The following is a 12,599-nucleotide window of genomic DNA, read 5'->3' as shown; positions in this document are numbered from 1 at the left end:
GCCGAAGCGAGCCAGTGTGAGTCTTGAATAAACACAGGGAAGGCTCCCTGCCCGCTACTGACCTTTGCATGAGCAGGGAGGGTCAGGAGGCCTAATACTATGTTATTAAGGAGATGTTATTTGTATCACCTGTAACTGGCTCTTGTGGGCAGCTGCCACCAAGGACTTCTTTGCTCTTTTGTTCTCGCTTTTTTTTTTTCTTCACAGAAATATACAATAAGTGTTTGTCATTCCTCAGGTGCGGCTAGAGTGGCCAACAGACCTGGCCATTAACCCACTGGACAACTCCCTGTACATCCTTGACAACAACATCGTCCTGCAGGTAGAGAAATACGCACGAAACAAAGCAGAGGCTTGCAAGAGAGGGAAATATACGCCTGCTTCTCATTCATTCATCTGCTTTCTTATGAGACATTGGGACTATATGTAGCAGTGGAAGAGAGGGTAATAAAATATTTTTCACAAATTGCAGTGCTGTCACTTTAGGTGCATTTAGAGTGAGTGAGGCTGCTAACATAAAAGAAAGCAAAAAAAAGCACCTTGTTAAAAAAATAACATGCTATCACAGGTCTCTGCAGGAGTTGTTTTTAAGAAAATGTCACTCAACTTTTTTCTCCGAAATTAATGAATTGCCTGTTTGAGCATGTTCAAAAGTAATGAGTCAGGAGATGAGGCAGGCGATGTTTGATACACCGGATCAAAACCAAAGCAATTCAACAGAGTGGCTGACTCTGTTGAATTGATGTAAGTGTCTGTATTGTGCCTCTCTCTTTTATAACAGATAATACGTTGTGGTGTATTTTCTTAGGTGTCAGAAAGTCTGCAGGTGCGGATTGTAGCAGGACGTCCCATCCACTGCCAGGTTCCAGGTATTGACCATCACTTGGTGAGCCGGGCAGCTGTGCGCGCCACCTTGGAGGCAGCTAAGGCCATCGCCCTGTCCCACCTGGGCACGCTGTACATTGCTGAGACTGATGAGAGGCGAATCAACCGCATCCAGCAGGTCACTAAAAAGACTTTTGAGGGCACCTGTTAATGATGCATTTATCGCAGTTCTCATGTTGCAAATTTATACTGAAGTTGCAAAAGACCATACTTATCCAGAGTGTTAATATACTGCTCAAAAAATGAAAGGAACACTTTGTAATCAGAGTAGAGCATCAAGATGATTAAACTTCTGGGACATTGATCTGGTCAGTTAAGTAGCCGAGGGGGTTGTTAATCAGTTTCAACTGCTTTAGTGTTGATGAAATTAACAACAGGTGCACTAGAGGAGCAACAAATCAGAAATACTTTTAGAGGTGGAGGCCACTGACATTTATTCCCTTCTCTTCTTTTCTGGCTTTTTTTCACTACATTTGTATTTGGCTAGTGTCAGTGTCGCTGCTCATATTCCTCCAGGATGACATATCAATAGGTTTGCTGTGGCTCCCAGCATAGCATCAAGACCATAGAGGAGATTTCAGGAGAGCTGGTCAGGGCTGTAGAAGGTCCTCAACATGTCAGCAAGACCCGAATCTGCTCCTTTGTGAAAAGAGGAACAGGATGGAAAACGACCTCCAGAAGGCCACTGGTGTGAATGTCTCTGACCAAAACATCAGAAACAGACTTGGTCCTTTAGTGAGCCCTGTGCTCACAGTCCAGCACCTTGGACCCTGACTGGCATTTGCCATTGAGTACCAGGATTGGCTGGTCCACCACTGGTGGTCTGTGCTTTTCACAGATGAGAACAGCTTCACCCTGACAGACATGTAAGGGTCTCTACAGACCTCTACAGGCTAGGCATTGGCATCCTCACTGCCATTAGGTGTCAGAATGAAATCCTAGGACCTACTATCAGACCCTGCACTGGTGCAGTGAGTCTTGGGATCCTCCTGGTGCACAACAATGGCCTCATGTGGCAAGAGTATTCAGGCAGTTCCTGGAGGCTGAAGGAATTGATACCATTGAATGACCCCCTTGCTCGCCTGACCTAAATTGAGTAGAGCACCTCTGAGATATTATGTTTTAGTCCATCTGACACTGCACCTCAGACTGTCGAGGAGCTCGGTGATGCCCTGGCCCAGATATGAGACGAGATCCCCCAGGACACCATCCATCGTTTCATTAGGTGCCCTGATGTTGTCAGGCATGCATACAAGCACGTGGGGTCATACAAGCTACAAACTAGAACCATTTGAAATGTAAGCAAAATGGACTAGCCTGCAGCATCATTTTTTCACTTTGATTTTCACGTGTCTTTGAATTCAACCCCTCTGTAGGTTGAGCATTTTCATTTCCATCAAAGGATGTGACATCTTTTCATTCCTAACACATTAACCAGTCCATATCCAGGCTTTTTCCCCATTGATATCTCATGTTTTTGAGCAGTGTATATTCCTCCATATTACCCTGACATTTCAATGCACGCCTCTTGTCTCTTCGCATGAACGTTTTCCACGTCTCTGATGGAAATAACAACAGGAAAAAAGAAACAGCTCAGCTAGAGCTGACACTGGCAATCCATCTGGCCTTATGACACTAATTTACCTTCACACTTGTTGCATCATGAGTCCCACTGTGAACAGGTTGTTTGCCTAACAGATGCTACGCAGCAAGGTAGTGCGTCGAGTCTGTGTCTAGGACGTAGATGCTCAAAATCAAAGGCATTCAAAAAATAATCAAGAAGTACGGTTTCAGTTTTAGAGAAAAAAGAAGTATATATAGTATATTACTTTTTTCTGTCCATTTGCTCCATTAGGTAGCAGCATGTTGTCATAGCACTGCAGCATTTTGGAACCAACAGCACAAAGGTAGTGCCTGCTGGACTCAATCAATAGCACCTTTGTGGTGTGCAGCAACACGCTGGGTCCATGTGGAGGCAGACAGGAACATATAATACCTCAAATGCCTTTTTATTGGGTACCGACCAGCCATGTTGCAATGGGCAATGAAAAGACCTTTTTTTTTTTTTTTTTTTTAAACTGCGTTTGACACACCTATTTTATGTTTGGCATTTTTAGGCTCCTATTTATCAAGCGTCTCAGTTGGACTCAGACAGGAATGGATCCATCCATGTTTGTTAAGGTTTCCACACTTATTCAGCAACAGGTGCCAGACTGACAGTGAATGACACCGCTTTGTAACAACGAGCCGTAAAGTAAAATTAATGATGATTTGTTTAGATGTGTGTGATGACGAGTTGGGATTATCTCAGCAGTTTGTGATGTGCAATCAATCAGTGCATTAAGAAACAAAGAACAGCCAGGCAAATACAATGTGATGCAGGAGAAATGAAATACAGAACACTTCAGGTAAGTTCGCTGCACACAGATACACCTGACATGATGTTTTAAGCTGATTTTAAAAATGATGCGTGAATTAAGTGCTCGGTTTCACTTTCAATGGTTCGCACCAGCTTGTACTGTTTAGCCAGCAAGTCTTTTTTTAGTGTAATAAGCTCTATTAAATGTGAACGTGCCTTGGCCTTCATACTAAGTATTTAGGCGATGACTTGGCACCGCCTGCGGTCTGCGCTCATGGTCCAGGCACGTCTTCCCATCACATAGACTCAGAACATTTGGCCAGGACATCAAGGACCACACATGCATAACCAATATGTGCTTTTTAAAATTTTTATTTTGCATAAGTTGCTGTGTTATTCGTTATATCACACTGGAGCATTACAATCAAACTCATTACATGCCACATTTGCTCCGTTGTGCCCGTCTTTATCTGCTTTAAATTAAGGGCAATTTGCAACAACTTTTTATTTTCTGTTTATTTTGGACATGTTTAAAGATGAAGCATTTGTTGTACTGTGAAGAGGAAACAAGCTGTTTTTTCCCTGTGTGAGTAGAACAGTTTGCATGGCGAAACGAATTACACCTTACGTTTCAGAACATAATAAGCACGAGATAAAACATAATCTTGTTCTGAGAAGGCTGAGATGAAGAACAGCACATGATCTGTTTCACCATGTCACTGTTTGTTTACCGAAAGTCAAAATGCAGAAGCATTGTGTGAAAAACCTAAACACACCGCGTGATTCAGTACCCTGTAAAACCGCCTGTGGCAGTAATAAATGGAATTAACTGTTTTCTCGACGACCTTATCAGTCTCTCGCTTCGTTGTGGAGGAATTTTGGCTCTCGCGTCTTTACAGCGTCGCTTCAGTTCATTGAGGTTTGTGGTTCGTTTCTGCACAGCTCTCTTCAGAGCCTGCCACAGCATTTCAGTCAGTTTGAGGTGTAGACTTTGACTGGGCCAAGGCAGCGCTTTGGTTCTTTTCTTTGTCAGTGTTTCTGTTGTGCTTTTGATCATCGTTCTGATGCTTTACCCAATTACTGCCAGGCTTTAGGTGTCAGACAGATGGCTTCTAGAATACGTTGGCACTCTACTTTGGGCTCAACGATTGCAAGGTGCAAGACAAGCTCAAATCATCACCCCTCCACCACCGTGCTTGACGGTTGATATGAGGTGTTTGTGCTTATATGTTGAGTTTGGTTTTTGCTAAATTTGCGCTGTGCATCGTGGACAAACAGCTCCAATTTGTTCTTTATTGTCCAAAGGACATTGTTTTGTCTTGCGGTTCGTTCAGATGCAGCTTTTCAAATATGAATCATGCTGCCATCTTATTTTTAGAGAGAAGAGGGTCTCCCCTGACATCCTTCCATACTTTTTCAGTCTATTTCTAATTGTGCTGTCATGAACTTTAACATTTAGCTTGCTGATTTAGGTCTGTGGACTCTAAGATGTAGATTTTGAGTGTTTTTATGGTTTCTCTGAGCAATGCATAGACTGACCTTAGGGCGAATTTGCTGGGACTTCCACTCTTGTGAAGATTAGCAGCTGTCTTGAATGTTTTCCCTTTGTGACTCTTTCTATCTGATTGATGGGAAACAACGGGTTGTTCTTCCTCCAGACCAGCAAACTGCCAAAGCTTCTGCTTTCATAGAGGTGCTCACACTTGCTGATGATAAATGAACAAAGTGAATTTGATTAGCAGCACATGGCTGCTACTTACCCTCTAATTCTTATTGAAGCTGTGCGTAAACGTGTACTGTTTCCTCACTCACTGCTTCTAAATTTGGCTTAAATTAACACTGACATAATATATTGTGTTGTTATTGTGGTTGTATCTACCTGCTTTTATTATGTCCTGATCCGTAAAACCTTAGATTCGAGTATTTTATAGGTCAAGGTGATGAAATTCTGCTTCTAACCTAAAATTAGGAGTAAGGTTTTCTCTACTCTCAGATGATGGATGAATGGAGATTTTGGAAAGTAGTTTTGTGGGAATTGTGCTTATTTACTTGTTTTTTTTCCCAGACACTGGAAACATGGGGTTTTCTGGGTTTGGCAATGCAAACAAACGAGCTGCAGTAGGGAACGGCTTTATAATAAACACCTCAGATAAACTTTCCCCGTGGAATCATAAAGTTGATAAAAGCAAGTCTTCATCAAACATATCATCTTTGACAATTATCTTCCAACAATGCACGGTCCTCTCGGGCTAGTTAAGCAGCATCGGCCTCCCAAGATTAATCAAAATCAAGCTGTTGTTGCAACAGTTTTCACCTCCATTTGCAGCTCGCCTCCCCATCAGGACAATCAGCTTAATTTGTTTGGAGAGCGAGACTTAATGTTCCAAAGATCTGTCAATCAGTCAGCAAGGGAATAGTGTCATACATCGAAGATGCATAATGCCTTTGTTTGTCTAAACTTCACGGAGAGGCACCAAAGATATCATCGGTGATGTTTTTGGCTAAAGGAACAGCGGATACACGCAAAGTGATATTGTAACTCAGCGCAGGTTTTTATATGAAATGCCATCATTATCTTATTTGCCAGAGAGACGAGACATTACAAAGGCTGTTGTGGAACATTACCTTCTGTTTAACAGTGGCCTCCTGCAGCACGTTGTGACATGTCGCTTTTTGAAAACTCCACAGGTGTCAACCAACGGCGAGATATCGATTATCTCCGGAGCCCCCACGGACTGCGATTGCAAGATAGACCCCAACTGCGACTGCTTCTCTGGTGGGTCACCAGACACACATACGCACACTTGTTATGTGAGGAGTGCAGGATTAAGTAATGTGAACGTATTAGATTATGCTTAATAGGATTAGAGCGCTACAACACATGCAAAAGCATTTGAGAATTAATTCTGGTGGCATCATATTCGGCCTGCTTCAGAAGTAGTTTTAGAGGAAACAAAAACTGGAGCATTGTGAAGCTCGGAGGATTTGATTTAGTCTGTATATCTTGATATTGAGTGGGTAAATCTGGCTGCCCCGTGCGTCCCTGCTGGACAATAATTTGATTAGCACTTTCCCTCCCCGACTTATTAAAGTCAGCTGGAATCTTAGTGTCTAGGAAGAGCCACTTCGACTCTCCTTGAAAAACAATAAAAAATATGACAATGACTTTTATATAAATGATGACAATACCCAGGAAAGAAAAGACCGCCTATAACATCAGGCTGGAGAATTAAGAGAACGACTTGACTGTGAGCGTTTGTGTGTTGGCTAAACAGAAAGTGGATGCTTGTGTGTGTGTGGGTCGATGTATTTATATTTGTATTCATAGGAAGGCTTCTTCTTTGTGGAGACCTCCAGCTAAATTCAGTAGCAACCAGCTCAGGAGAAACCTTTCAAATCCATTCAAATTACAGCTGGTGAAAGAAAATGCTCACTTCCACACGCCGAATGTTTTAACTGGTTGCTGTATCATGGTTGGGCACCTGAAATGCAATAAAAGGAAGAGGAAAAGGACCCAACAAATAAGCAGATGTTCTTTTGACAGTTAGGCCGTGCTTTCATTGTAAGTGTCAGCGGATGTGATTTTATCATTTAATTCTGCTCATAAAAATCAGTCTCTTTTCTATTCAAAATGGAGGGAAGTGTCTCTCCCATGCCACAAGCCAATGGGCTGTAACCATCCCTATTCCTTGAGTTGTACTTTGCATATTTTCAATCATGTCTCGCTGTTAACAGATGATTACTCTCTTCAGAGGCTTTCCGTTTCCATCCCTTCGCCGTAAACACTCACACAGTGTCTTTGAACGCGGACACGTATGCGAGCGCACACCCGCCGATACTAACGGATGCGAGCCCGTGCGCGGTCGCCCACAAAAGCATACACACATAATGCGCATGCTGTCGCGAGATAAACTGCCACCCTGCTGTCTGCACAGACCCATCAGAGGCCCCGGGCCTACTGCTGACAGCATCTAAAGGGCTTCACCCAGCTGTTATCCTGCTGTGCAACCAAAGACATGATAAGACCGAGGTCACTATCAAGGTGGTCATATCCACTCCACTGGGAAGTTACCATATCCCAATAGGTCCACGTCCTGAGCCAAACTGATAACCGTTTAAGCGGCACCATGGGATCCTCGTATTTTGCCAACCTGCGTGTGGACTGGTTGTGACTTCTCGCTTTCGCTGGAGAACGAATTGTATTTCTCAGTGTGGTTAGAACTGATGCTGCTTTGAATTATGCTATTTTGTTGATAAAGAGCTTTTCCTGTCCTTACCGAAATGACAAGTTCCCGTTTTTCCTATCAGGAGACGGAGGCTACGCCCGTGATGCTCGTCTCAAAGCCCCGTCCTCTCTGGCAGTGGCTCCCAATGGCACCCTGTATATTGCTGATCTGGGCAATATCCGGATCAGAGCTGTAAGCCCCAACCAGCCCCAGCCCAGCCCAGCCGGACTGGTGGAAATCAGCTCACCTCTGGACCAGGAGCTCTATCTCTTTAGCCAGGTTCTTATCACAATGCCTAATGTGTGTATTTGCATGTAAAATATTTGGATACCAGCGAATTGTCTTTTTAATTCATAATTTATTAGCAAATTTAACAGACTGACTAACTCAAGTGTTTACTTGGATTTGCACATTGCTAAATTAAAACGGATTAAGCCACGCAAGCTCATTTGTACACACAAATTAGTCTGAGATAATTAGTTATTAATTATTGACACACAGTAACTGCTAGTTGGGCCTGTTAGGAAGGTAGATAACTGAACCAGCTAACAAAGCTAGCATTAGCTTTCTAATATGACCCATTTAGAGAAAAATAAAGAATAAATGCGGTAAACTGGCTAAACTTTAATAACTTGGGATGATTTTGGATTGCATTTCACAAAAATAATATTCCTCACTTCCAAGTCTCGTTCTAATAGCTTTGAATGATTGAATGATCAAATAATGTCAGCTAGGTTAGCCTAATCCAATCAGGGTGTTTACTGGCTCAGAGTGGGCTTTTGTGGGTGACTAAGCACGACAGTAAGCATGATAGATGCACACAAGATAGTGAGCCTATTGCCTTATGTTGCAGAAATCTGGCCTTTCCTGTTATTTCTGATCATTTAATAAACAAAACGGTTCATTCTGCCTGAGAAAATGAAACTCTTATTTCAAAAAATTATTTTAAAATTTCATACAGACAACAGTTACATATTACATATTCTAAGCTCTAAAATGAACATGTTTCTTCATCTTTAAATATATAATTTAAAGAAATAAACCCCATAATTTACAGTAGTTATGGTTAATGTGTGTGTACCTTTCTGTTTATATATACTTCATTGTTTTTGGAATCATTTTGTTTTATTGATGCAACAAAATTAGCAAATCACTAGTCTGAGAGTACAGAGTACCTAATAGTTTCTAAATTTACAGGTTTTGTCATTTGCAGAAGCTGAATCCTCAACAGTGTCTCTCTCTCCCTCTGATAGAATGGTTCCCACCTGTACACCAAACACCTGATCACAGGTCACTACCTGTACAACTTCTCTTACGGCACAGACGGCCAGTTGTCGGGTGTGATGAGCCGCGACGGCCGCAGCCTCCAGGTGAGGAGGGATGCTCACGGAGTGCCTCTCTGGCTGGCTCTACCTGGCGGACAGGTGTACTGGCTGTCCCTTAGCAACAGTGGCACGCTGAGGAAGGTGTCCGCCCAAGGCCACGACATCGCCCACATCACTTACCATGGCAACACAGGTCTCCTAGCAACCAAAAGTGATGAGAACAGTTGGACCACTGTGTATGAGTGAGTTTGTGGTTTATTTATAAAGCTTATCTGCTTATTGCGATCTTCTTTCTGTCTGTCCCCGCTCTTTCTCTCTTCTCCTTCCTTCCTTCCTGTTCTCGCTTTGTTGCTTGACTCTGAATGTTTGGGCTAACACTGCATTGCATGAATGTGTATTCATATGACAAGGTTTACGTTAGGGGTATGAAATATGAGTGCCATCTGGTGGTCACTTCTGCATCAACAAAGCTGGAGAAGGCCAGGGGCCCGTTCTTCGTACCTCGCTTACTACATCCAAGATCAAATCATCTCGCTAACTTTGAGCTCGCTATTCCGGTTCTTCGAACACACCTGTTGTTGACGATTAGTATAGCTGGATGAAGTAATGTGAGATCACTGGGTGGCTTAACAGGGGCTACGCATCGATAGTAGAAACATTGATCGGCAACCCTTTGATTGGTCGGCGAAATGTCGAAGGAGCGCGCTCAGTATTTTTCGGCAGCAGAGCAAGAACTCTTGAGTGAGGGATTTCAGGAGTTTCAGAGTTTAATTAAAATGCAAGGGAACACTGCAAAGGCTGCAAAAGCAAGGAGAGAGGGGCTGGCAGAAAGTTTCTGACAAATTAAACTCGTAAGTAATTTAATAATAATAATAATAATGGATTGGATTTATATAGCGCTTTTCAAGGCACCCAAAGCGCTTTACAATGCCACTATTCATTCACTCTCACATTCACACACTGGTGGAAGCAGCTACAGGTGTAGCCACAGCTGCCCTGGGGCAGACTGACAGAAGCCAGGCTGCCATATCACGCCATCGGCCCCTCTGGCCAATACCAGTAGGCTGTAGGGTAAATTTATTATATTATATTATATTATATTATATTATATTATATTATATTATATTATATCCTCTTTCACATCAGAGCCACAACAGGACCCACGAAAACATGTGAACAGGTAAAAGTGAAATATAAGAATATTCTACAGAATGGTAATATTTATCACTTATATTGCTTTTAGTCTCTTGAAAAGAGACCCTGGAATAATCTGTTTGTTTGTTTATAAAGGCAACCAAGAAAAGGGCAGAGCAAAAAAAGACAGGTGGTGGTCCTGCACCCCCTCGTCAACAAGTTGGTTAAGTAAATAATACCCTCACGGGAAAATCGATATCTCTCTATGAGCACACTGTCGCGCTGAGCTAAAGGATCCTGTCTGTCCCGCAATATACGCTGAATTCTGAAAACTCTCCTTATCAATCTTGCACCTTCCGCAATGGGTTGCTCGCGTATACGGACAGGACATGGCTGCGACAGGCTTCCCAAATCCACCTTCGCTTTTATAGCCGTGGTCTCTCATCTTGATTACACGAAGTAATTTACAATTACTACTCTGAAATATGAATTACATCTGAAATAATCAAATACATGAAATAGAATGATTAATAGTACATTTCCCTTTTTTTAGGAAATGACCTGTATGTATCTGTATGGAATCAATAAAAGGATCAAGTACTGCATTATCTTTAGTTACATTGATAATATTTATTTATGGAAAAACAGTGGTAAAATATCGCTGTTGCTTTCGTATACATGAAGCGGACATACCTGCGTGGCCGCGATCTAATCTTGTTTACATAAAGTAAACCTGCTTCCGAGCAGGTTTACGCTTACGGATCTGTTGCTATGACAGCAAGTCCCGGATGAGCTTCGGAGAACCGAACGATCCAAGATCACGCGAAATCGTCAACAATCAAATCCAGCTAACTTACTTAGCGAGGTACGAAGAACGGACCCCTGGGGTGGGATTGGGCGGTGTGACTGTTTTTTTCTTTCTTCTTTTTAGTCTTTGCTTAAAGTGACTGATTAGCTGAAGGACGTCTGCTGCAACTCTTTGAACACATGCGTGTTTAGTATTGCACATATAGTACAGGCAGAAAAACACATCTGTCTGAATTATTCACCACTGCCTAGTCGGTCTCTGTCTCAGATTCCACAGCTGGATAATTACACATATAAATCATAGTTGACACTCACTGCGAGCTCATGCTAGCGCACGGGAGCATGCATATGTGTGCCTGCGTGCTTTTTGCGGGCTTGGTTGTGGTCATTTGCCTGCGAGCGATGGATTTCTGCGCGTGTTTGTGCGCGCGTCTGTGTGTATTTGTTTGCTTATTGCCTTTGTGTTTATTCTCCAAGGTACAACAGCGAGGGTCGAGTGACCAACATCACCTTACCGACGGCGGAGGTGAGCGGTTTCCATGGCAACCTGGAGCGCTGGTCTCGGGTGGAGGTTGAAGCGTCCAACCGTGAGAACTTTGTCACCAGCACAAACTTGTCTGCCAGCGACACCATTTACATGTTCAGACAAGGTGCAGCATCACAATGAGTTCTGCGCTTTTGCCTTTTAAATTTCTTGCATCTACCCTCAGCTTCTATAACCAGCAACTAGCCACAAGGCTATTTATGAGTCATGTGAAGAGGCACTAAACCATACACCACATACTAAATGGTAAATGGCCTGCATTTGTATAGCGCTTTTCTAGTCCCTAAGGACCCCAAAGCGCTTTACACTACATTCAGTCATCCACCCATTCACACACACATTCACACACTGGCGATAGCAAGCTACATTGTAGCCACAGCTGCCCTGGGGCGCACTGACAGAGGCGAGGCTGCCGGACACAGGCGCCACCGGGCCCTCTGACCACCACCAGTAGGCAAACACGGGGTTAGTATCTTGCCCAAGGATATTTGGCATGCAGCCAGGATGCAGCCTGGGATCGAACCACCGACCTTCTGATTAGTGGCTGACCTGCTCTGCCACCTGAGCTACAGCCACCCATGCTACTATGTAGAGGGCAGGGCGTAAGGTTACAGCGATGTTTAAACATTTATGCCGGCAAACGTGGCTGTTATTCTGGTTTAAGTCAGAAACTCTGACCTGCGTTTCTCTCATTCTTCATCGCTGGAGATTCACAGCTTTAAGTAAGCATTTATCCGCTTTTATAAATAGTTTCACATACAGATCTGATGCGACCTCTTTACATAACCGGACGAATGGGCAGCGGGGGGGAGAAAAAATGCTGTTTATTTACACAAAACATGCTACATTTGACTGACTCGTGAAATGCCTTAACTGCTGGGGCAAAGCAGAAAAAAAATGGAAAAGAGGGCAGAGATGAGAAGAGGAGAAAATGAGAGTGGAGTGAAGAAGCCACTCATGGGAGCAGTTTCTTCTCATGTCATCCCTTTAATTGCTTTCTTGCAGTTGTCACACTGACAGGACTGCAGGGAGGGAAAATCTGCGCCAACTCGCACGCGCTCAGTCACACACGCGCGCACAAACACATGCATGTACGCCACGCTACAGTGTGACAGAGCTGCCAGGGAAAAAAGTTGAAATGACCCACTATTTTTCGAGCACCACCTCTTTCTCCGCCGCCCACAATTTCACCGTGTCCTCGCCTGCCTCTGAGGCAACAATAACCATATGTACAGAATAGGTTTTTTTACGGCAGCGGAGGGAATAGAAGTTACTATCCGGTTTATTAGCCGCGTTAAGTTTTATGGTTAAAATATAGT

At 43.3% G+C, this 12,599-nt stretch overlaps 1 protein-coding gene across 1 annotated transcript in view; it reads left to right on the top strand.

Annotated features, from left to right (window-relative positions):
• Positions 1–12,599, top strand: part of tenm1 (teneurin transmembrane protein 1) — a 195,744-nt gene that overhangs the window by 170,322 nt on the left and 12,823 nt on the right. The window contains exons 24-29 of the mRNA XM_014409889.3: positions 239–322; positions 809–1,003; positions 5,933–6,020; positions 7,553–7,749; positions 8,724–9,037; positions 11,214–11,386. Of these exons, the coding sequence (XP_014265375.2) occupies positions 239–322; positions 809–1,003; positions 5,933–6,020; positions 7,553–7,749; positions 8,724–9,037; positions 11,214–11,386 (1,051 nt within the window). The remainder of the gene's footprint in view (positions 1–238; positions 323–808; positions 1,004–5,932; positions 6,021–7,552; positions 7,750–8,723; positions 9,038–11,213; positions 11,387–12,599) is intronic.

This window comes from Maylandia zebra, linkage group LG2 (assembly GCF_041146795.1).
Source record: "Maylandia zebra isolate NMK-2024a linkage group LG2, Mzebra_GT3a, whole genome shotgun sequence".
NCBI classification, from domain to species: Eukaryota; Metazoa; Chordata; class Actinopteri; order Cichliformes; family Cichlidae; genus Maylandia; species Maylandia zebra.
The sequence above is the reverse complement of the archived record's forward strand: the minus strand, read 5'-3'. Positions and strand labels throughout refer to the sequence as shown.